The following is a 26,074-nucleotide window of genomic DNA, read 5'->3' on the forward strand; positions in this document are numbered from 1 at the left end:
CAAACTGAGAACACTGAGTGACGACTAAGGGGAACATGCCCCACCCGCTGAGCTGTGGGGACGACAAAGAGTCTAGCCTTGCCCCTGCTTTCAGCACTTGAAGGCTCAGGACAGGGCACATATATACAATGGAATATTACTCAGCCATAAAAAGAAACAAAATTGAGCCATTTGTAATTAGGTGGATGGACCTAGAGTCTGTCATACAGAGTGAAGTAAGTCAGAAAGAGAAAGACAAATACCGTATGCTAACACATATATAAGGAATTTAAGAAAAATAAATGTCATGAAGAACCTAGGGGTAAGACAGGAATAAAGACACAGAGCTACTAGAGAATGGACTTGAGGATATGGGGTGGGAGAAAGGTAAGCTGTGACAAAGCGAGAGAGAGGCATGGACATATATACACTACCAAACGTAAGGTAGATAGCTAGTGGGAAGCAGCCGCATAGCACAGGGAGATCAGCTCAGTGCTTTGTGACCGCCTGGAGGGGTGGGATAGGGAGGGTGGAAGGGAAGTTGACGCAAGAGGGAAGAGATATGGGAACATATGTATATGTATAACTGATTCACTTTGTTATAAAGCAGAAACTAACACACCATTGTAAGGCAATCATACTCCAATAAAGATGTAAAAAAAAAAAAAAGGGTCATGTACCAAAATGTTCATTGCAGCTCTATTTACAACAGCCAGGACATGGAAGCAACCTAAGTGTCCATCAACAGATGAATGGATAAAGAAGATGTGGCACATATATATAATGGAATATTACTCAGCCATAAAAAGAAACAAAATTGAGTTATCTGTAGTGAGGTGGATGCACCTAGAGTCTGTCATACAGAGTGAAGTAAATCAGAAAGAGAAAAACAAATACCGTATGCTAACACATATATATGGAATCTAAGAAAGAAAAAAAAAGGTCATGAAGGTCCTAGGGGTGAGACAGGAATAAAGACACAGACCTAGTAGAGAATGGACTTCAAGATATGGGGAGGGGGAAGGGTAAGCTGTGACAAAGTGAGAGAGTGGCATGGACATATATACACTACCAAACGTAAAATAGATAGCTAGTGGGAAGCAGCCGCATAGCAAAGGGAGATTAGCTCAGTGCTTTGTGGCCACCTAGAGGGGTGGGATAGGGATGGTGGGAGGGAGGGAGACGCAAGAGGGAAAAGATATGGGAACATGTGTATATGTATAACTGATTCCCTTTGTTATAAAGCAGAAACTAACACACCATTGTAAAGCAATTATACTCTAATAAAGATGTTAAAAAAAAAGGACAAATACTACATAATATTGCTTATATGTGGAATCTAAAAAAATAAAAAGAATGACATAAATGAACTTATATACAAAACAGAAATAGACCCACAGACACAGAAAACAAACTTGTGGTTACCAAGGGGGAAAAGGGAGGAAAAGGGGGGATAAATTAGGAGAATGGGATTAAGATATACACACTACTATATGTAATACAGATAACCAACAAGCACCTATTATATAGCACAGGGAGCTATACTCAATATTTTGTAATAACCTATAAGGGAAAAGAATCTGAAAAAGAAAGAAAAATATATATATATATATAAAACTGAATCACTTTGCTGTACACCTGAAACTAACATAACATTGTAAATCAACTATACTTCAATTGAAAAAAAAATCCACGAACAGTTTCCACACCATACCAGAGTGATTTCTCTAGAATGCAAAACTGATCATATCAACCTTGTGTTTAAAATCCTTCAGGACTTCTGTACTGACCTTGTGCTAAAATCCATAAAGTCCAGATGCCTTGGTTTGGCTTATGAAGTCAACCATGGTCTAATTTCTGACTGGGCTTATTGTCCACCCCTCTTACCCACAGCCATACTGTTTTTATTCCTCAGAACGTACAATGCTCTATCAAACCACAGGCACTTCCACATTGAATTCCCTTTATCTGGAAAAAATGTTATTGCCCCACCCCCCCCAATAAAACTCACCTATCACCTCCGTCACACAAATTGTACTATCTTTCTCTCTAACCTATGCCCCACCTTGCCTGCCAAACCCTCTTCATTGCTCAGGGCTCAGTTTAAATCCACCTTTTTCCTAGAAACCTTCTCCAAGACACAGGAAAGTTAGGTTCCTCTCTATGTCCGCTCATCCTTAGTTCTTTGGGCTTACCCTGTTATAACATTTGTCATCCTTCTCTGTAATTATATATATTTAGTTACTTACATACTCCAGGACACAAAATCCTTGAAGAGACAGACTATATCAAGTTTACTTTTATACCCCCAGAACCTATTATAGTAGCTGGACCATAATAGTTGTTGAATAAATTCATTCAACCAATATTTGTTGAGCCATCTACTATGTAGCTGACACACTATTAAGTTCTGAGTTTACAAGTGATACTTGGTATCTAAATTCAAAGACTTATAAGTTGGGGAAGATGGGTTAAATGAATGAGACATATACATGAAGGCATGAGGGAGTGAATAAGTGAATGGGTGACTGAATGAAGCCCACAAACCAAGATTAGTACTAGCTTGTCCATAAACTAGGACATGTGCGGCTCTTCTGTTTTGGAGTTGCTCCTCTTTATCAGTAGACAAAATTATATAGGAGGCAGCCTGGAGTTAAGAAAGAAAAGAAGAAAATTGTCTTTTCCCAAATCTAAGTTTGGGTGAGAGTCACAAATACCCCCATACATTCTTCTGGGAATTACTAAAAAACATACAGGATTTCTGCTCTTGACATCCAGCAAGAAAGACAGGGCAGGTTACTGGGAAAAGAAAAGGTAGAGAGGGGGAGTAACTGGGAATCAAGCCGCAGAAGGAACTCCCCAGAGGGTAGGCTTGGGTGGCTGGCTCAGTGGAGGATTTAGAGTGTCAGAGGGCAACAAGAGGGACCTGGGCTCCTGGGCCCCAGCAGAGAACAACAAGGAAGAAATAAGCTTTACCTACATCAGATGGTTTTATATGGCCAAAATCAGGTGATCTTGGAAGAAAGTATGTATGCATGTGAACCTTTGTACCCACATTTCTAAACTGAGGATATTACTGGTTGTGAAGAATAAACAAGATCACATTTAAAAAGCATTTTGTGACAGAAGTCTTAAATATATTACTCACTATTTAGATTTCTATTTTATCCTTTCCTTTGAGTGACTAATTGCTGCTTCTATTTGACTTCTTCCTTCTTTTAACTCCCTACCCTACAGCTCACCCTATCTGTGGTTGTAATCTATGAGGACAGAGCAAAAGCCTCTATTGGTCTTAGTGGGCAAGATCCACAGTGCCATATTTGGAAACCTAGGGAATGATTCCAAAGACTGAAATCAGGACTTGTTTAAGCAATGAAGATGTAGGGTGTGAAGGTGCAATTTATGCTATGATAATCTACCCAAATATGTAACTTAACATGAAGCAAACTGGAGAATCTCATCAACACCTGGTCTCGTCTACAGTTGTATGATTCCTAGTAAATATCTCTCCAGAATAACTTTATAGCAAGAGTCTACTAAGCATTAGAGGTAGAGACCATAATTTTCACCAATAGCTATTCTTTCTTTCTTTAATTTCTTTCTTTCTTTATTTTTTGGCTGTGCCACACCATGTGGGATCTTAGTTCCCCGACCAGGGATCGAACCTGCACCCCTTGCATTGGAAGCACAGAGTCTTAACCACTGGGTCGCCAGGGAAGTCCCCCAACATCTATTATTTAATCCTTCCTTTTATGTACCAGAATATGTCTGTACCTACCAATTTTAGAGACTACATTTCTCAACTTCCCTTGAAGCTAGGTGCAGTCATATGACTAAATTTTGCCCAATGGAATGTGAAATGGAAATGATGCATTTTTCAGATGACATCCTTAAAAGGTATTTACCTGTCTTCTACTCTTTAACCTGCTCTTCCCTGTTCTGAGAAACTGATCCAGAAATGAAAGTCCAGTACTGAGGATGGAAGAGACACCCACTATTTCTAAACCACTTCTCCACAATAGATAGAAATAATATTTCTATCTTATTTGGGCCACTGTATTTTTTAATCTTTTACAGCAGCACTACCTATACCTTAACTACTACACTATTCATATAAATCAACCAAAAAAAACCCCTAGCAGTGAACAAGAGTGGAAAAGTTACCTTGTATGTCTGAAGGAATACATCTGTCCATGCCCGTTTACTCCAGGTTTCAAACTTTGTAATATCTGTAACAATAGAATGCTCTTCCTTAGGTATATTGGAAAACTTGGGCAAGGTATTAGTGGAAGACTATAAGAAATAAAATATCACAACATTAATTACAATGCAAGGCAAATGTAAGTACAAAGTTTTAACTACTTAGTTAGCATACAATTTTTTTCTTTTAATAAAACCTTTACATGTCTTTTTTTCCCACTCATCCAGATCTCTAATTCCCCATGTGCCAGTAATAGAAACTATCAACACAGGTAACTTTCTGGAACTCACAGCCCCTATTTCATGTTGTAGATTTATTCAAACAATGTAGCTACTAGCTCACTCTGTGGCAGAAGTGGTAGAATGAGATGCAAAATTATTCTGAATTCTGAACCCCCAAAGGAGCCACACCCTTTGGATGAAGCCACAGGAACTCAGCAGAGTGCCAAAGAACAGGCCCTTGGCTCTTCTACTAATGTCATGTGGTGACTATAGTAACAGTGCCACAACTAAAGGAGCGTTGCCTCAAAGCCTACAGGCTTCTCAAGATAATTCCTCTTCTCAATAGGTTTTCATAAAATGAATTGTATAATTTGAAAAAAAATGAATATCTTGTTTAATTTCTCCCTATTCTCCTCTAAAACTAAAGAAAGGAAGTGGCAAGTGGCAGGGAAAATAAACCAGTATTTTCTTTGAAAGATATACAGTCTAAGGATGTATTTTAAGAAAAAATTTAAATTAGCACAGACCATTCTTTATTTCTAAATCCCTTAAAAGAAGCAATTACCTGTATATTTAACAAAGCCACGTAATCATTTCTGTATGGGAACTCCACAGAGATTTTTAGACAAATACAAATATATACTGTCCAGAGAGGCATAATCCTTAGGATATTTCATAAATAAAAAATCAAAGATTCTAAAATAAAATCTAACAAAGACCAAAAACCAGTAAATTCAATAACAGTGCAGATTTTTCCAAGAAATTAAATTCGCTTACTGTAATTTCAATCCACTTCTTACAATCTTCTGGTTCAAGCAGAAATTCTGGCAGTATATGAGAAATACATGCTCCTTGAGCACTAAACTAAAAAAAGAAAAAAAACATTATTATAGCATAATACGATCAATCTATTACTTGCATTTGAACTTCGATGAAATTATTTCAATGTCATATAGTTTATATATGTATTGAATTTTAATTTTCAAATTTAAAATTTACATAATTAATTTAAAACTTTCCTTAACAATGAAATGTGCATATGATGTTTCCTTTGGAGGATTAATAGTGAGAAAGAACTTACTAAGTGCCTATAGCCATACACATCTACCTTTACATGTTAATGGGACACAGACAGTTATATGACTTGGACCCTATTGTCAAGACCATTTTATTGTTGTTATAATATTATAAAACTGAAAAATACCTGCAAAAAGTATGAACACAATAGAACATCTATTAGATAGATCATTAATCACCCTATGTTCATTGAATGCCTATCACCACATATGCCTGAATATAGAAAACTCCAATGTAACATAATCCATCGCCTATTTTTCCAGAGAATATCTTTGATTATATAAATTTATAGTATCTGAAGCAGCAAATATCTATTTATATTATTATATACATGTAATAGCATATACATGTATATAATTTATATTTTAAAATATATTTTTTCACTGTCATATTTCTTGAAATGTTTTTACCTGAAGTCTTCATATGCATGTCCACTACCACCAGAACCACTCTATAGCCATCTAATACAAATTTGGCAAGAGTGTTTTTCAGTGGGGATTTGGGTGTTTATGTCTAACTCATTTAGTGAGCAGGGAAGGCCACTTACCGTAAGCATTTAACAGAGAATTTACCATAAGCTTTTAACAGAAAATGCCAGATCTAGTACTTAACTCTATAAACACCCTCAGCAGTTTGCGGTCCTGTAACTAGTGAAAAGTGGGAAAAAGTAAAAGCAGAAAGATGATTCTGAAAGCTCAAACCTTAAAGATAGTACAGATGAATAAGAGGAAGGCCATGTTTGTGGGAGTGGAAGGAGACAGCATGGTTCCAGAGTTGTTAAGTTTGCTGTGGCCCTGGGCCAGTCAAAGCTAGTGGAAGAAATCATGTTGCATACATAAAGCTCCTTTGTTTGGAAAACAAACATCATTCCTTCTCTTTGATTTTGATGCATTTCCCACCTGCATTTGCATTATTCCTGTGTATCTTCATTACACTGGAATCACTATAGGTTTAAATAAAATCTAATTTTAATGGTACACCACTCCTTAGCAGAAGTAGCCGCACTAAAGCCTATGTAAGAATTCAATGAGATGATGTCCATTAACTTGAAATCCTAGAGGTAAAACAAACAGCTCAGAGCCTTATGAAGAAACTGGAATACTTCCTTGCATGCAAAGCTAAGACAGGACGTCAGGAGGAAATAGTTGCTTCTACCAAATGCAACTGAGAGCCTAAGGAAAACTATCAGGGAACCACTAAACTGAGAGTTTCTTGAGGGAGACTACACGGTATTCATTTGAGTATTCCATAGTGCTCAGCAGAGAGCAGGCCCTCAGTAACACATTGAGGCCAAAGAATGCATTTTTGCATTGGTGAAGACAACAGGCCCAAAATGGAGCTGCTTATACTAAGCCCCACTTCACCAAATCAAGACTTCTTATAGTTTTGGCTCTCCCAGAAATGGAATCTTAAACCAGTCAATCAGAAATCGCCTGATCAGCACTACTTACGTTATCTGCCTGACAGACACCTGCCATTCCCTAAAGTAAGCTTGGAATGACCAATCTGCTTTTTTTTGCTGTAGGGGCAGAAAACTTTTCCTTTCTTCCCTTCTAAATTCGTTGGCTGGTCGAATAATCAAATTGACATAAGACAGATTAACAGGGGAAAAAAACAAATTTAATTACATACCTATGGGAGCCCCACAAAGACATGAAGATTCAAAGGTAGTCAGGCAGTTGAGGTTTACATACTATGCTGAGCTTCGGAGAAGTGGGTAGGGATCTGGGGCTTCAAAGAGGAGGAAGGAGATTCATGGGAAGATGGGAAGTACAAGTGTTTGGTAAACAAATATTTGCCAAGCCATGAAAATAAGTCTTTCTGATGTAAAAAGTTGTTGCTGGTAATAGCTCTCTTCCTGGTACAGGCCCCCTATCTAAATTCTTTTAAGCAGTTAAGGGAGAGGTAAAATGCTTTTCATGAGTCTGCTGGTTCTCAGTTGCCATTAGCTCAAAACAATCCCCACGCCAAAGTGGGACATTTGGGGGTGACATATCGTGTTCCCTCTCACTGCCTCAGTTCAACTTCCTGTTCTTGCCCCCTTCTGCCTATAAAAATCTCTTGCCTTCAGAGCGCCTTTCTATCTGCTAGATTGAATGCTGACTGACTGATGAATTGCGGAAAGCCAGGAAGAGCTTTAAAATTTACTCAGCTGAATTTTGTTCTTTAACAGCACTTTACAGAGGCTGTTATGAAGTGAGGGGTAGCAGAATAAGCCACCCTAAAATATGCCTCTTTCGCATACCAATTATTTGGAGAAACTGCAGAGACAGGAGAAGCTTTGAAAACAGAGTAGAAGTTATCGATTTGTAAGGGAAATCTACATTTCTAAAGCAAATTTACATTAGAAAGGGGGCCTGCACCAGGAAGGGAGCTATTACTACAGATAACTTTTCCACACAGGAGACTTATCTGGCAGGGCAATCTTTCTTTACCAAACATTGCCTCCTCTCACCTTCCAGTAAATTCCACCCCCCTGCCACCCTTTGAAGCCTTAGACCCCTATACACCTTAGGTCAGGACTGCACATACACCTCAGTCCTCTGGTTGCCTTCTGAGTCATATCTTTCTGAGGCTACCATACTACTTACATAGGTAATTGAGTATGTTTTTTTTCCTCCTGTTAATCTTTTATTCTTGAGGTTCAGCCAAGAACTTAGAAGGGTAAAGGAATAATTAGTTTTCCTCCTCTACATGAGACTTGTTCCATTCTTTTCATTTTGAATATATCTCAAGGCCTACCTTCATCAAACGATAAGACAATATTTACAATTATGTTTTGTCAATAGATTTTATGTGTGGTTAGTAGTTTTACAGAGTTGACTCTTATAATTGATTTGATTACATTTTACATTTGATTACATTTATGCTAGGTTTTCTATTTGAACCTTCTGAGTTTACAGAGTAGAAGAAAATTAATTGAAATGAGTTATTAAATTTTAAACTTAATCTACAAAATTATACTTTCTCATTTACTGTGTAAAACATATAATTTCACTTGTACAGAACTCCTCACTCACTGACATCAAATTTAAATGGGAAAGCTAATAACATTTATGATTATTTTGAACTTTAATACATTTATTTCCATAATGAAACATACAAACATATCTTGGATTAACAACCCAATTCTATTAACCATACTGCTACTTTCTAAATGTTGAAGAATTTTATCACAGCTAACATATCCTGATAGACATGTATTTGCTGATAAAAGAGCAATAAATTTGAATAGCTTGGCTTTAATTCCAAAATCATTCTTCCATACCTGCATTCTCATACCATAAAATGTCAAAACAGAAACCACCCATGTTAATGTTAACACTACTGGGAGCTGTGACAATAATAATGCTCCAAGAATAACATGATGATCACAAGTACCATAGAGTTTAATGATGCTATCAGAAAACTGATTTTTATAATGCACAAACAATAAGGATTTAAGTAACGAAACTTCCTTCTTTTGTTCACAGTTAATACACCATTAGATTTTAAAAGCACAACGAACTTTCTAAAACAAGAAGAGCATTAGAATTTTTGCCTTACTGAATTAGAGCATTTAATTTATTGCATGAATCATCAAGGACCAAGTGTAGGAAGTGGTAACATTAAAAGTCAATCTATTTTAAACTCATAAAAATTTAAATAAAATTCCCATTTTATCTAATGAAAACACAACAACCTACAGACTGGGAGAAAATATTTGCAAATGATGTGACCCACAAGGGCTTAATTTCCAAAATACACAAACAATTCACACAATTGAATAACAAAAAAGCAAACAACCCGATCAAAAAATGGGCCAAAGACCTAAATAGACAATTCTCCAAAGAAGACATACAGATGGATAACAGGCACATGAAAAGATGCTCATCATCACTAATTATTAGAAAAATGCAAGTCAAAACTACAATGAGATACCACCTCACACCAGTCAGAATGGCTATCATTAAAAAGTGTACAAATAACAAATGCTGGAGAGGGTGTGGAGAAAAGGGAACCCTACTACACTGTTGGTGGGAATGAAAATTGGTGCAGCCACTATGAAAACCTCCAGTACGGAGGTTCCTCAAAAAAGTAAAAATAAAGTTGCCATATGATCCAGCAATCCCACTCCTGGGCATATACTCAGACAAAACTATAATTTGAAAAGATACATGCACCCCAATGTCCATTGCAGCACTACTTACAATAGCTGAGACATGGAAACAACCTAAATGTCCATTGAAAGATGAATGGATAAACAAGATGTGGGATATATATACAATGGACTATTACTCAGCCATTAAAATGAATGAAATAATGCCATTTGCAGCAGCATGGATGGAACTAGATATTATCATGCTAAGTGAAGTAAGTCAGAAAGAGAAAGACGAATACGATATATCACTTATATGTGGAATCTAAAATACGACACAGGGCTTCCCTGGTGGCACAGTGGTTAAGAATCTGCCTACCAATGCAAGGGACATGGGTTCAAGCCCTGGTCCAGGAAGATCCCACATGCCACGGAACAACTAAACCCGTGTGCCACAACTACTGAGCCTGAGCTCTAGAGCCCGCAAGCCACAATTATTGAAGCTTGTGTGCCTAGACCCCACCACAATGAGAAGCCCATGCACTGAAACAAAGAGTAGCCCCCACTCGCCACAGCTAGAGAAAGCCCACAAGCAGCAACGAACACCCAAGGCAGCAAAAAATAAATAAATAAATTTATTAAAAAATAAATAAAATAAAATACAACACAAATGAACATATCTACAAAACAGAAACAGACTCACAGACATAGAGAACAGACTTGTGGTTGCCAAGAGGGATGGGGGTGGGGGAGGGAAGGATTGGGAGTTTGGGATTGGTAGATGTAAACTATTATATACAGGATGGATAAACAACAAGGTCCTACTGTATAGCATAGGGAACTATATTCAATATCCTGTGATAAGCCATAATGGAAAAGAATATGAAAAAGTATATACACATATATGTATACAACTGAGTCACTTTGCTGCACAACAAAGATTAACACAACATTGTAAATCAACTATACTTCAGTAAAAAAATTTTTTTAGGAAATAATAACTTTCACATGAGAAAGTAATGTTAAAAAAACACCAAATTGAATTCTGTCTAGAGTAATCGCTTAGAAACTTGTTAAATATGTATGTAAATGCTGTTTACTTCTATTAAGATCTTATTTTCTGAAGATAAGTAGTCTTTTCCTTATGTGAAAAGTAAGTGGGATTGAATAGATGATCTTTGGGTTCATTTCCAGTTTATTTATTATTTTTAATTTGTATTGGAGTATAGTTGCTTTACAATATTGTGTTAGTTTACACAGTACAGCAAAGTGAATCAGCTATACGTATACATATATCCCCTCTTTTTGGATTTCCTTCTCATTTAGATCATCACAGAGCACTGGGTAGAGTTCCCTGTGCTGTAGGTTCTCATTAGTTATCTATTTTATACATAGTATCAAGAGTATATAAGTCAATCCCAATCTCCCCATTCATCCCACCCCCTTCAATAAATTTTTTTAAAAATAAAAGACACACTTGACAAATACTGGTTTTCTGGCATTCTTATAACAACAAAACATTTATTTCTAATAGAACAGATTTTTAAAATATTCTATTTCCTGAAATAATATCACAAGAGTCAGTTTTTGGTATGTCACTAATGGTTATCCCACTGGAATAATTTAAGAAAACATTTTGGCATATGAAAGCCATAGATCATAATTTATTTAAATAATAATCTACTATGCATCATGTAATACACATTTTATTATTTCTAATACTTTTTATCAACCAAAGAAGTTTAAGAATTATTATTGTCAATTTTACAGATATTGAAATTGGAGCTTAAACAGGTTAAGTACTTTGTACAAAGTCACAAAAGTACAAAAGAGCTAGAATTTAAGTCTGCATCTGTCTGATTCAAAAGCCATGCTCTTTAATCCACTTCACTGCACTGTTCCAGAATCACTTCTTATGCTGTTGCTTTGAAATATTTCCATTCTTAGATGAAACTCCATTAAATAAGATACTATAATGGTCATGCAAAAGTAAGAAAGATATAAAGTTTTTAAAGATAAAAGAAGTGAAATCACAAATGGAATTAAATTTATTGGGCTGGCCAAAAAGTTTGTTCCGTTTTAAGTAAAAATAGACATTTTTCATTTTCACCAAGAACTTTATTGAACAATGTATTCATTAACTGAATGAACTTTTTGGCCCACCCAATACTTATAAAGGGAAGAGAGTTAGTTTTTCTAAGTATATTTATTTTGGTGTATGAACAATTTGTTTAAAAATCAATGAGTCCAACAGAATGGGAATGGTTCCATAAAAAACGGTATCTCTTTGTAATTAAAAGTGATGTTTGAAAAGAGTTTTTAACAAAACAGGGAAATGTTTATGTTAAGTTAATAAAGCAGGATTAAAATATGTTTAGAAGGGAATCTCAACTAAGAAATAAATATGCATAAAATTGACTTGAAGGAAATACAGTAAAATGTTAACCGAAGTTAAAAAAAAATCAATAGAATTAGAAAGTAACAGTTATAGTAGTCTTATTTTAAGTGATATCCTACTTTACAGTTTCAATGAAGGGTACATGATGTTTAGATTCTGCTTCTATTTTGAGTTTTATATTATGGAAAATACAAATCAAAAAAGTTTATTTTTCAATGAAAATCACATCATAAAAATGATTACTGGTTATAAACAAATGAAATTATATCAAAGGATGTTAGGTACTGTATTAGTCTGCTCAGGCTGTCATAACAGAATACCATAGGCTGGGTAACTTAAACAATAGAAATTTATTTTCTCACAGTTTTGGAGGCAAGAAGTCCAAGAACAAGCAAAGCAAGGTGCCAGCCAATTCAGTTTCTGGTGAGACCTCTCTTCCTAAGAAGACAGCTTAGGGTCCCACCCTTATGACATCTTTAACCATAATTACATCCTAAAGGTTCTATCTCCAAATACAGTCATAATGGGGGTTAGGGCTTCAACAAGTGAATTCTAGGGAGACACAATTCATTCTATAACAGGCACAAAAGACAGGAAACATTAAGCATATTACTTTGAATACAGCAATATAAAATTTATTGTAAAATACAACACCCAATTTATATATATATTTTTAATAACAGAAGACACATGGCATTGTTATGGTCTGAAATATGTGCCTCCAAAAGTCATATGTTAAAAACCTAACTCTCAGTATTCCAGAATGTAATTGTATTTGGAGTTAAGGCCTTTAAAGAGGTGATTAAGGTAAAATGAAGCTCTTAGAGTGGGCCCTAATCCAATCTGACTGGTGTCCTTATAAGAAGATGGAGTTTAGACACACAGAGAGACACTAGGGGGGTGTGCACACATAAGAAAGACCATGTAAGGACACAGAGAGAAGGCGGCCATCTGCAAGCCAAGCCAGAGGCCTCAGAAGAGAACCAATCTGCAGACACCTTGATCTTGCACTTCCAGCCTCCAAAACTGTGAGAAAATAAATTTCTGTTGTTTAAGGCTGCCAGTCTGTGGTATTTTGTTATGGTTGTTCTAGCAAACTAATATAGGTATTATGGAATAAATGCCTTAAAGTTATTTTTAAGACTTTATAGTTTAATATCATACATAATGTTCAATGTATGACATTCATAGTACATACCCCACCTTTCTCCAACTTGACCCTCTCTCACTAGAATCTCTCCTAGAATGCAAATCCTTTACCTTTTCTTCTTTTACCCCTAATTTTTATATTTCACAAAATTTTTCTGTTTTATGACTGTCCTGATATCCAATTTCAAAGTTTTATTTCTTTCACCACATAAGCTCAAAAACTAAAGCTCTGTGAGTGACAATGTTAATAAATAAAAGTTTAATGAACATTGGCCACACTCCATGTTATCAATGACCCTGGGTGTTAGAGATGCCAGATGAATGAGATGTGCTTCCTGTCCTCAGAATGCTTAAAAATTAGTGGGGTACACAGATTCATGAATAAGTCAGTGGTGTTGAAAATAATTTACATAGTTATACACAGCTGTGCTGTTTTCCTTAACAGAATCTTCCTCATTCTCCCACTCAGACTGGTTGTAGAGGAACAGGAGGAAATGTAGACTTGGATCTTCACATATCTTAGTCTCTTCTAACCTGAACAGTCTCTTTACAGTAACTCTGTTCTTTGGGGTAAATAGTCAAAATTTCAGACCTTCCCATCCCCCCAACAAGATGGTAGCTGGGAAGAGGTAGGTATATTTTCTACTAAATAAAGCTTCAACTTCAGGTTTCCTCACTTTCATGAGCCTCTTCTAAAGCTATGCATGTAATTTTTGTATTTAGAATTTGATATTATTTTATAAAGAAGGGATCTCCAAAATGTGTAAGGTCTCTCAGAACATGGATCAGCCCTGCAGTGGGCTTTCATGAGGGAGGAGAGACGGGCTCTTGTGTCTGTACATGCATCTGTCACTACTTTTCTGGATACTCAGTCTCTTTGGCAATGCCCCCTCTCTACCTGGAGCCTACTGACATGTTGCCATCTGCTACTGAGGCCTGAGATAGGGATCCTGAGTCTCTCCCCTTAGTCCCACCCAGGACCAAGAGGGTCTCATAAGTGACTCAGCCACTTCCCAGTCATCATATATTTTTCATTAATGCTGTGGCTGCAGAGCCAACCATCTCCGACTCTTCTACCTATTCAATGGAGTCCCTCTCATTTAGTCAGGCTCCACAACAGATTGCCTGGGTCTTAACTCAGTCATCCTCAGTGACTTTGAAACTCCTACATCACTTCCAACCACAAGAAACTTAAGCCAGTTTTGGCTATTGACATGACAGTGAGAGCCTAAGACACAAAGAAAAAATATTTTGTTCAGTACCAGGTCTAATTTTTAAGACCACAGTATTGCTACGGACAGAAAAATTCTGATCTGGAAATTAAAAAATAAAAATGAACACTGAAACTTTGATTTGCATTCCTGCTATAAGTGCCCTCTTCTTACCCTTCATCCCCATTCCTGCTAAAGAAGCTGAACATCTCTGGCCAACCATGGAGTAAATTCCACATGAAAAGAAACATAAAAATATGATAATTCAAAATATATTAACCACATTACATAAATAACTACAAGTAACAAATGCTACTTTAGTGGTACAGGAGCATGGATAATGGAGTAATAAGGCTGCCTATGGATGTGGAGAGTTCCAGTGGACAAGGCAGATGTAGGCAGAGGAAGTGGTATAAATTTACCAACACTCCACTGACACTTTTTTCTTATATGAACAAAACTTTTATTTAAAAAATATTTTTTAACATCTTTATTGGAGTATAATTGCTTTACAATGGTGTATTAGTTTCTGCTGTATAACAAAGTGAATCAGCTATACGTATACATATATCCCCATATCTACTCCCTCTTCTGTCTCCCTCCCACCCTCCTTATCCCACCCCTCTAGGTGGTCACCAAAGCACCGAGCTGATCTCCCTGTGCTATGCGGCTGCTTCCCACTAGCCATCTATTTCACATTTGGTAGTGTATATATGTCCATGCTACTCTCTCACTTCATCCCAGCTTACCATTCCCCCTCACCATTTTCTCAAGTCCATTCTCTACATCTGCGTATTTATTCCTGTCCTGCCCCTAGGTTCATCAGAACCATTTATTTATTTACTTATTTTTTTAGATTCCATATCTTTGTGTTAGCATACAGTATTTGTTTTTCTCTTTCTGACTTACTTCACTCTATATGACAGACTCTAGGTCCATCCACCTCATGACAAATAACTCAATTTCGTTTCTTTTTATGGCTGAGTATTATTCCATTGTATATATGTGCCACATCTTCTTTATCCATTCATCTGATGATGGACACTTAGGTTGTTTCCATGTCCTGGCTATTGTACATAGTGCTGCAATGAATATTGTGGTACATGACTCTTTTTGAATTATGGTTCTCTCAGGGTACATGTCCAGTAGTGGGATTGCGAGATCATATGGTAGTTCTATTTTTAGTTTTTTAAGGAACCTCCATACTGTTCTCCATAGTGGCTGAACCAATTCACATTCCCACCAGCAGTGCAAGAAGGTTCCCTCTTCTCCACACCCTCTCCAGCATTTATTGTTTGTAGATTTTTTGATGATGGCCATTCTGACCGGTGTGAGATGATATCTCATTGTAGTTTTGATTTTCATTTCTCTAATGATTAATGATGTTGAGCATTCTTTCATGTGTTTGTTGGCAATCTGTAAACCTTCTTTGGAGAAATGTCTATTTAGGTCTTCTGCCCATTTTTCGATTGAGTTGTTTGTTTTTTTATTATTGAGCTGTATGAGCTTCTTATAAATTTTGGAGATTAATCCTTTGTCAGTTGCTTCATTTGCAAATATTTTCTCCCATTCTGAGGGTTGTCTTTTGGTCTTGTTTATGGTTTCCTTTGCTGTGAAAAAGCTTTGAAGTTTCATTAGGTCCCATTTGTTTATTTTTGTTTTTATTTCCATTTCTCTAGGAGGTGGGACAAAAAGGATCTTGCTGTGATTTATGTCATAGAGTGTTCTGCCTGTATTTTCCTCTAAGAGTTTTATAGTGTCTGGCCTTACATTTAGGTCTTGAATCCATGTTGAGCTTATTTTTGTGTATGGTGTTAGGAAGTATTCTAATATTTTTTTTTACAAGTAGCTGTCCAGTTTTCCCAGCACCATTTATTGAAGAGGCTCCCTTTTCTCCACTGTATATTCTTGTGTCCTTTATCAAAGATAAGGTGACCATACGTGCGTGGGTTTATCTTTGGGCTTTCTATCCTGTTCCACTGATCTATAGTTCTGTTTTTGTGCCAGTACCATACTGTCTTGATTACTGTAGCTTTGTAGTATAGTCTGAAGTCAGGGAGCCTGATTCTTCCAGCTCCATTTTTCTTTCTCAAGACTGCTTTGGGTATTTGGAGTCTTTTTTGTTTCCATACAAATCGTGAAATTTTTTGTTCTAGCTCTGTGAAAAATGCCATTTGCAGTTTGACAGGGATTGCATTGAATCTGTAGATTGCTTTGGGTAGTATAGTCATTTTCACAATATTGATTCTTCCAATCCAAGAACATGGTACAGCTCTCCATCTGTTTGTATCATCTTTAATTTCTTTCATCAGTGTCTTATAGTTTTCTGCATACAGGTCTTTTGTCCCCTTAGGTAGGTTTATTATTCTTTTGGTTGTAATGGTAAATGGGAGTGTTCCCTTAATTGCTCTTTCCAATTTTCATCATTAGTGCATAGGAATGAAAGAGATTTCTGTGCATTAATTTTGTATCCTGTTACTTTACAAAATTCATTGATTAGCTCTGGTAGTTTTCTGGTAGCATCCTTAGGATATTCTATGTATAGTATCATGTGATCTGCAAACAGTGACAGCTTTACTTCTTTTCTGATTTGGATTCCTTTATTTTATTTTCTTCTCTGATCGCTGTGGCTAAAACTTCCAAAACTATGCTGAATAATAATGGTGAGAGTGAGCATCCTTGTCTTGCTCCCGATTTTAGAGGAAATGGTTTCAGTTTTTCACCACTGAGAACAATGTTGGCTGTGGGTTTGTCACATATGGCCTTTATTATGTTGAGGTAAGTCCCCTCTATGTCTACTTTTTGGAGAGTTTTTATCATAAATGGGTGTTGAATTTTGTTGAAAGCTTTTTCTGCATCTATTGAGATTATCACATGGTTTTTATCCTTCAGTTTGTTAATATGGTGTATCACCTTGATTTTCATATATTGAAAAATCCTTGCATTCCCGGGACAAACCCCACTTGATTATGGTGTACAATCCTTTTAATGTGATGTTGGATTCTGTTTGCTAGTATTTTGTTGAGGATTTTTGCATCTATGTTCATCAGTGATATTGGTCTGTAGTTTTTTTTTGTGTATGTGTGTGTGTGACATCTTTGGTTTTGGTATCAGGGTGATGGTGGCCTCGTAGAATGAGTTTGGGAATGTTCCTCCCTCTGCTATATTTTGGAAGTCTTTGAGAAGGATAGGTGTTAGCTCTTCTCTAAATGTTTGATAGAATTTGCCTGTGAAGCCATCTGGTCCTGGGCTTTTGTTTGTTGGAAGATTTTTAATCACAGTTTCAATTTCACTGCTTGTGATTGGTCTGTTTTTATTTTCTATTTCTTTGTGCTTCTGTCTCAGAACATTGTGCTTTTTTAAGACTTTGTTCATTTCTTCCTGGTTGTCCATTTTACTGGCATACAGTTGCTTGTAGTAATCTCTCATGATCCTTTGTATTTCTGCAGTGTCAGTTATTCCTTCTCTGTTTTCATTTCTAATTCTATTGATTTGAGTCTTCTCCCTTTTTTTCTTGATGAGTCTGGCTAATGGTTTATCAATTTTGTTTATCTTCTCAAAGAACCAGCTTTTAGTTTTACTGATCTTTGCTATCATTTCCTTCATTTCTTTTTCATTTATTTCTGATCTGATCTTTATGATATCTTTCCTTCTGCTAACTATGGGTGTTTTTTGTTCCTCTTTCTCTAATTGCTTTAGCTGTAAGGTTAGGTTGTTTATTTGAGATGTTTGTTGATCTTAAGGTAGGATTTTATTGCTATAAACTTCCCTCTTAGAACTGCTTTTGCTGCATCCCATAGGTTTTGGGTCATCGCGTCTCCATTGTCATTTCTTTCTAGGTATTTTTTGATTTCCTCTTTGATTTCTTCAGTGATCTCTTAGTCATTTAGTAGCATACTGTCTAACCTCCATGTGTTTGTGTTTTTTACAGTTGTTTTCATGTAACTGATATCTAGTCTCATAGTGTTGTGGTCGGAAAAGATACTTGATACAATTTCAATTTCTTTAAATTTACCAAGGCTTGATTTGTGACCCAAGATATGATCTATCTGGAGAATGTTCCATGACTACTTGAGAAGAAAATGTATACTATTATTTTGGGATGGAATCTCCTATAAATATCAATTAAGTCCATCTTGTTTAATGTATCACTTAAAGCTTGTGTTTCCTTATTTATTTTCATTTTGATCTGTCCATTGGTGAAAGTGGGGTGTTAGAGCCCCCTACTATGATTGTGTTACTGTCGATTTCCCTTTTTATGGCTGTTTGCATTTGCCTGATGTATTGAAGTTCTCCTATGCTGGGTGCATAAATATTTACAATTTTTTATATCTCCTTCTTGGATTGATCCCTTGATCATTATGTAGTATCCTTCTCTGTCTCTTGTAATAGTCTTTATTTTAAAGTCTCCACTTTGCCCTCCGCACTCCTGTTGTTGTGCTCTCCTCCATAGCTGAAGCTTCCCCCATCAGCCCCCCCCGCAGTCTCTTCCTGGGAAGGGGCTTCCTAGTGTTTGGAAACCTTTCCTCCTTCACAGCTCCCTCCCACTGGTGCAGGTCTCATTCCTATTCTTTTGTCTCTGTTTATTCTTTTTTCTTTTGCCCTACCCAGGTACGTGGGGACTTTCTTGCCTTTTGGGAGGTCTGAGGTCTTCTGCCAACATTCAGTAGTAGATGTTCTGTAGGACTTGTTCCACGTGTAGATGTATTTCTGGTGTATCTGTGGGGAGGAAGGTGATCTCTGCATCTTACTCTTCTGCCTTCTTCCCTGCCCCCCAATCGTTTTTTGTTTTTTTTTTTAAATCAAGCCTGACAATTTCTGTCTTTTGATTAGCTTGTTTAGTCCATTCACATGTAGGGTTATTACTGATATTTTTGGATTTATATCTGCTACTTTATTTGTCTTTTGTATGCTTCATATTTTTTCTTTTGTTTCTTCTTTATTGTCTTCTTCTATATTAAGTAGATTCTTTCTAGTATACCATGTTGATTCCTCAATGATTTTTAACTGCATTTTTACGTTATTTTCTTATTGCTTGCTCTCAGGATTATAATATGCATCTCAACTTAGCATCTACTCTAGATTTATACTAACTCAATTCTACTATGTTATGAAATGTTGCTCCAATATAGTTCTATTCCTTTTCTTTACTGTCACATAGAATTACATCTTTATGTGTCACAAACCCAACAATCTAGTGTTATAATTGTTATTTTATATAACCTTATGTCTTCTAAAGATGTTAAGAGAAGAAAGGAAAAATCTATTTATATAGGTTTTTATATTACATTTAATTACCATTTCTCGTTCTCATCTTTTCTTTCTGTGGATTCAATTTACTATACAGTGTCATTTCCTTATTCCGATACAGCTTCAGTTCTATTGCCCTGCTTTGTAATGTTATTTACAAAATATCTCTATATGCTGTTAGCCTAACTATACAATTTTATATTGTTTTGTGCAAGTGTTTTTAAGAATCATTTAAGAGAAGATAAGAGAATAAATATATGGCAGTACAGTCATAAAGTTCCAGAGTTCTGACTGATTTATTTTTTTGGAATGAATCAAAACTGATTCAAGTTTCAGGATCATAAAGGAACTCTAATTTAATTTCATTTCAATATCCTCATGATGCTGTTTTGAAGTTATCTTTATTTTCTATTACCACAGAAACAATGCCTCTGAATGCTACAAGTTTAAGAACAAGATACTCCTATAGTGTCACTGGCATCATTTGATCTTTACTAAATCTGTAGGCAACATAAAAATATCTTTAAACATACCATTGACTGAAATGAAATTGCTACTATTCGTAAGTTTTCATCAATGATACTGGCAACTTCATAAAATTGGCCTAATATATCTGTCTCCCTTAATCTAATGTATACACACATAGTGCATGTGCACATGTATACACATATGCACACACACATACACACACATCACACACTATATACCTTTCTCCATACTCAAACAGCCATTATTGCCTTAGTCCTATTTGATTATTCTCCACACTACTGGATTCTAGGAAGGAAGCCACTACAAGCTAACAAAGGTAAAACCAACAACAAAGAAACGCTAAATTAGAAAGAGAAAAGTAAGTCAAATAAGAATGTTTATGTCTACATCAGAGAATAACCAATAAGATCCAAATTATATTTTTACAAATCACAATTTTGATACTGAATGGCATGGTGACCAAATTAATTCATAAAATAATGTGTGGAAAGTCTCATCATTCATCTCTCCAGTCATTAGCTGGTGAATAATTAATAGTCTAATTACACATCTCTAATTCTGTCCCAAGCAATAGTGAAGATAAGAGACTCTTATGTTTGTCATCCCAAATCACTCTAGAAATGAAACAATGAAGTTCCATGATATCTTTAAGAGATAAATATAAAATATATATATAAATATATATAGTATATATATATATATTTTAAATATATATATATATATATATATGTATGTATGTATTTTTAAATGAAACTATAAGGAAAGAAGGGATATTTCTGATTTGAAACCTCTGGAATTGGTCAGAATTGGAGGCCATCTCTGTGTCATGATGGAACTTCCTCTAATAGAATTCCTTGTGAAAAATCATTTTCCCAACCATCTGGCCAAAGGTCTAAGTTCCCACCATGAAATATGTATTCTCATTGGTATTCTCATTGGTTAGAGGAATGCAATCCAGAAGAATATTTGTTGATTATAAATTAATAGCTTTGAAGTTAAATATTAACACCTAGGCAAGGGTTATTAGTGATAAACTAGGATATGATGAAATGATCACAAGGGTTTGGGAAACCAGGAAATAGCCTGGCATTGCTTTCAAAGGGAATATGGTTGCAGAGGGTGGTATCAGCTGAGGACTCCTGGCAATAGAAAAGTGGTCCAGAGGAAGGGGAAAAGTAAACTAACCAGGAACCACAATGTAGTAAGTACAGCATAAAACACTCTTCTCTCATTTAATATTCCAAAGTTAGATGATCTCTATCACAATACTCCCATTGGATGTAAGTCCAGTAATAGGACCAAAAATGTAAATAAAATTCATCCATAAATAAAATTCATCCAAAGGTATCTCTTCGATATCATTAACAGACTTCGAACACTGGAACTATTAATAGGTTTCCATAATCTATGGAAATGGTTCCCGATTTTTAGGCTGCAGACTCTCACATCTGTTTTAAAAATTCAACTAACAGATTTCAGTATGTGCTCTAATAGTTAATAAAAAGAAACTTTACTTTAAAATGTTTCTGAATTTAGAGTAACTTTTGGTAATATGTTTTCTCAATAAATGGAGTAAAATATAAGTACTCTCATGTAGATGGTCCAGTAAATGGTTTAAATGTGCAGTCCTTGAAAAGTATGAAACCATTGCTCTTCAACTTGAATATAGTCTAAAATAGACCACAGTAGCATCCCATTAGTTCATGCAAGATAGATAAAGATCATTTAGAGCGCATGAAATACAGCTGTCATGTCAAACCCTAAAGCAGAACCTTGAACCACCTTTTTCATCTTAGCATGGAAGAAATGAATCCAGCTTCTTGTCATTGATGCTTCTTTACATAGACTTATCTAGTAGTGATAGGTAAATACTATGTCCAGAAAGACGCTGGAAAAGATCAAATTCCAGTATCTACAAACACCCATGTGACGGCTACAAAACGCAGTTGGAGACTGACTCACACAGTCACAGGGAATATGTTATTAAGATCACAGGGCAAATATCTGCTGCTGGATTTAAAAATTAGAAAACAAAACCCTTAAAATATCATAACATTGAGGTAAACAGTTGTCAAGAGAACAATAAAGTACAAGAGTGGGAGGAAAGAAAAGCATCAAAGAGAGTATAAAACATAATAAACTTGCATGGCCATTTCAATAAATTGACTGATAAGGTTTGGAGTTTTACTAATGACTACAAGGGCTATATGTGGGAGATTAGTAGGATAAAGGACATTTCATTTACAAATAAAAGTTTTTAAAAATTCAATTACACAAAACAAGTACAGCCAGCTACACAGATTGATTTGTGAAGGCGTAGCACCTAATTTACATTCATATATGCTACTTTTTAATTCTCTTTCATTTCAAAGGTTTGTTGAAGTCCAACAGTGCCATCAGTCACCATGTCCCTATATTCATTCAATCAAAATCACTCTTTTCCATTCATCGCTTTCTTTTCATTGTAACTACAACCACTATAGTTCTGTACCTCTTCACAGCATCAATCTGGGAGAGCTTATCTATTGATCTCTCTACTTCTGGCCTTTGTGTTTTCATAGTCACCTAACACATAAATATCTTATCTCTTTCATCTAGCTAAAGCTCCTTAAAGGCAAAGACCAGCACAGAGCACATAAAAAATACTTGGAAGTTTTGACTGCATACATGGGCAGATGGATGGATGGATGGAGGATGGATGGAGTGACTGACATCTGCAATCAAGATCCACCTGAACTAAAAGAAAAGACCACTTCATAGCCATCATCAGGACCCCAGAAGCATAATACCCAATCTCTGATTACCATAGATTGGGTTTACTGGAAGAAAACAGTCTGGGGTTTAAGATGTTTATTAGGCTCAACATCTGTATAAGGAAGGGGATGGAAGCAGGCTGAAGAAGAGAGTAGGAAGAAGGGGCAGGGCTGCAGGGTGTGGAGAACAGGATGATGTAGAACAGCTTTGCAGGCCTGATGAGGCCTTGGCCAACTGGGCAGGGAGCTCTGGATTGCCCTTCAGAGTTTCTAGCTTTAGGCTGAAATGCCTGGCTCTCTAAACCTGCCTCTATCAGTTAGTGGATGCCGGCTTGCCTGGTGGGGTGTAACCTCAGGCCAAGTGGTACCAAGTAGATAAGACAGATCCTGTAGGAGGTGACAAATGGAGGCAGTCGGCTGACCTCACTTCACATAGTTGAGCAGCAAATCCTGCTTTGAAGGGGCACTAGGAGGTGCAGTCCCATGTCTTCCCATTTTGATCTTTTTTTTTTTCTTTCTTTTGGCCGCACAGCTTGCAGGATCTTAGTTCCCTAGCCAGGGATGGAACCTGGGCCCCCGGCATTGGAAGCTCAGAGTCCTAACCACTGGACCGCCAGGGAATTCCCAACACACTTTGATCTTGATTTCTGAATCAGAAAACTCTAACAGGTGAGATGATCACCTGGTATAGCAAGCTCTACAAACTGCTAACCTAAAACTCTTGGTGTATTTTATGACAGAGGAGATACACATAGGTCAATACCTCATTTAAGCAGCCCTGTTTAAGTAAGGAGAGACTGAGTGACCAGTCAAGGACTTCATGTCCCCTAAATCCATGAAGCCCTTTGGAAAGCACAGAATCTTGAGGCTCTTATTGGAATTCTATTGGCTATAAATGTGGAATGCACTTCTTAGTCAATTTTCCTCATGCCCAGCATTTATTTATTAGTATGAACTCTCTGTATATATCACATATCACTCACCTTCTGCAATAACTATTATTTGAATACCTAATGACCACCAAGGTGATACAGTATGGTATTTAAATTTATGGTTTTATCAAGTGGGAACTAACTGAATGCAAGTAGACAATACTTTTCCTTCGAAAGTAAGGGCATGACAACATCCTCTAAGATTCACTATAACGACATTCATCTTTAAATAAAATCCAAGCATTTACATTATGAATTTTAAGCAGTCTGCAGAAATTCTGAAACAGTTCAATACATTTAATAAAAGTAATTAAATGAGGAGTGGAAGTAATATCATTAGCTTTAAGTTGAATAGAAATTTGTAAACAGAAAAAATATTTCAATTAGTTGTATCATATTCTGCCTTTCTTTTTAACTTGAGGGAAGTAAATGAATTTTTCTTTCTAATAACACCCTCTGTATCCATAAAAAGCATGAGTTTGAAGATCAACCTATCTAACATGAAATGCCCAAAATTACAGAAGGCAATAGTTATAGAAAACTAAAGACTACAGAATTTAAACCAGGTCATGACCTGGAAGGATACATACGCAAGAGATCTCTGAGGCATCACTGATGTTCTATTTCCTGACCAGAGTGGTAAACATAAGAAGGTTTACTTTTACTTTGTTAAAACATGCAAATTAGTTTTATATAGTTTGATCTGTATTGTTTCAAGAAAAAAAAAAAAAAGCTTCAGAACAAGCCAAACAATCCAAAAAGCAACTTGTAAACCAAATGTCCTCAAATTGATATTGCTGGGGGAGTTGAAAGTTATCACCGTGGAATTATCACTTCCTCTGAGTACAAATTTAGAAGAGATTGGAAGTTTCCTTGCAAATGTGGAATCAATGCTGGCAGTTACGAATTGGGAATGTTAGCACAAATGTCTCCCCACACTATCCCCAAACTAAGATTATAATCAGCAAAGACTGCCAGAAGCAACCTTTAGCTGTCAGTAGAGAAAAACCCCAAGCGCCATACCATGAAGTATCTGAACAAACCTCTTTTTATTAATAATAGATCAGTATACAATTATACCAGTATATTTGTTTGGAGGAATTTGAAATGCAGAATGGACAAACCCAGAAGTTAGGATATGTTTAAAAACAAATCCAAGGATTTAATACAAACACAAAAGGAGGAACATATCTGAGCAGCAAAAGGAAAATTCAGGAAAGTTGGAGCCGACATGCATTCATGCCACCCTCTTCCACACAGACCCTGGTAAAACAACTACCAAGCCTGACGGTACAGACTGGGCACCAGTGTCAGAGGCTTGTGGGTCTTGTGGAACTTCTGGTGAAGAAGGTTAAATATGCAATTGCCTAAAGGGCCTGACTGTATGAAATGCAATTAGAACACCGAGAAGGGTTTATAAAACATTAAAAAATTAAAATTTAATGAAGTATTCAAAGTACTGAAAAGGAGAAAGAGCTGTTACTACTTGCAGTAGAGTCTGCTATCACCCAGAGGCCATGCTCTTCTTTATAGAAATAGAATCCCCTTCCCAAGTGTCAGCAGAACACATAGCCACACATGTACCCACACGTGCACCTACCCGTGCCCATGGGACTAGCTTGGGTCAGTGACAGATTAGCAAACGTAATGAGTGCTTGTTCTGGTTCATCTCCTTAAAAATTTTTGTCCTACATTCTCTGCATTCTATTCCATTAGCCTAGGAATGACAACAGCAGGAAGCCAGCTCAGAAGCCGTGTGTCAAAAATGATGGAGGTGCGCGGAGCAACTAAGCCTGTGCGCCACAGTTACTGAGCCCACGTGCCACAACTACTGAAGCCTGTGTGCCTAGAGCCCATGCTCCGCAACAAGAGAAGCCACCACAATGAGAAGCCTGTGCACCGCAACAAAGAGTAGCCCCTGCTCACCGCAACTAGAGAAAGCCCACGCTCAGCAACGAAGACCCACCGCAGTCAAAAATAAAATATATAAATTTTTAAAAAATGATGGAGCTGGCCCCCAAGCCCCAGACTGCCTTCCCACTCCATTATGTTGTGTGACATATGCAGGGGAAAAAACCCACAATTAATATGTATAATATTACATTATCTTAAAAATAATTCATATATATATATTTCTGCATACATACACACATACATAGTGTTGCATACATTTGTATAACTAAGGTAACATATGAAAAAGATACCACATTTTTTAATGCATGATGTGACTGTGTAAAACTGAAAGGTGGAGAAGTTAACTATTAATGGTATTTTTAAACTTTTGCATTGTGAATTGTTATAATGAGCATGCGTTCCTTTTTGTTATTTAAATGCCT

At 36.4% G+C, this 26,074-nt stretch overlaps 1 protein-coding gene across 1 annotated transcript in view; it reads right to left on the reverse strand.

Moving 5' to 3' along the window:
• The window catches only part of CFAP47 (cilia and flagella associated protein 47), a 471,409-nt gene that overhangs the window by 288,663 nt on the left and 156,672 nt on the right, over nt 1-26,074 (reverse strand). Inside the window, 3 exon segments of the mRNA XM_070044670.1 lie at nt 4,144-4,272; nt 5,179-5,260; nt 8,604-8,685. Coding sequence (XP_069900771.1) covers nt 4,144-4,272; nt 5,179-5,260; nt 8,604-8,685 — 293 coding nt within the window.

This window comes from Globicephala melas, chromosome X (genome assembly GCF_963455315.2).
Source record: "Globicephala melas chromosome X, mGloMel1.2, whole genome shotgun sequence".
Classification (NCBI taxonomy): Eukaryota; Metazoa; Chordata; class Mammalia; order Artiodactyla; family Delphinidae; genus Globicephala; species Globicephala melas.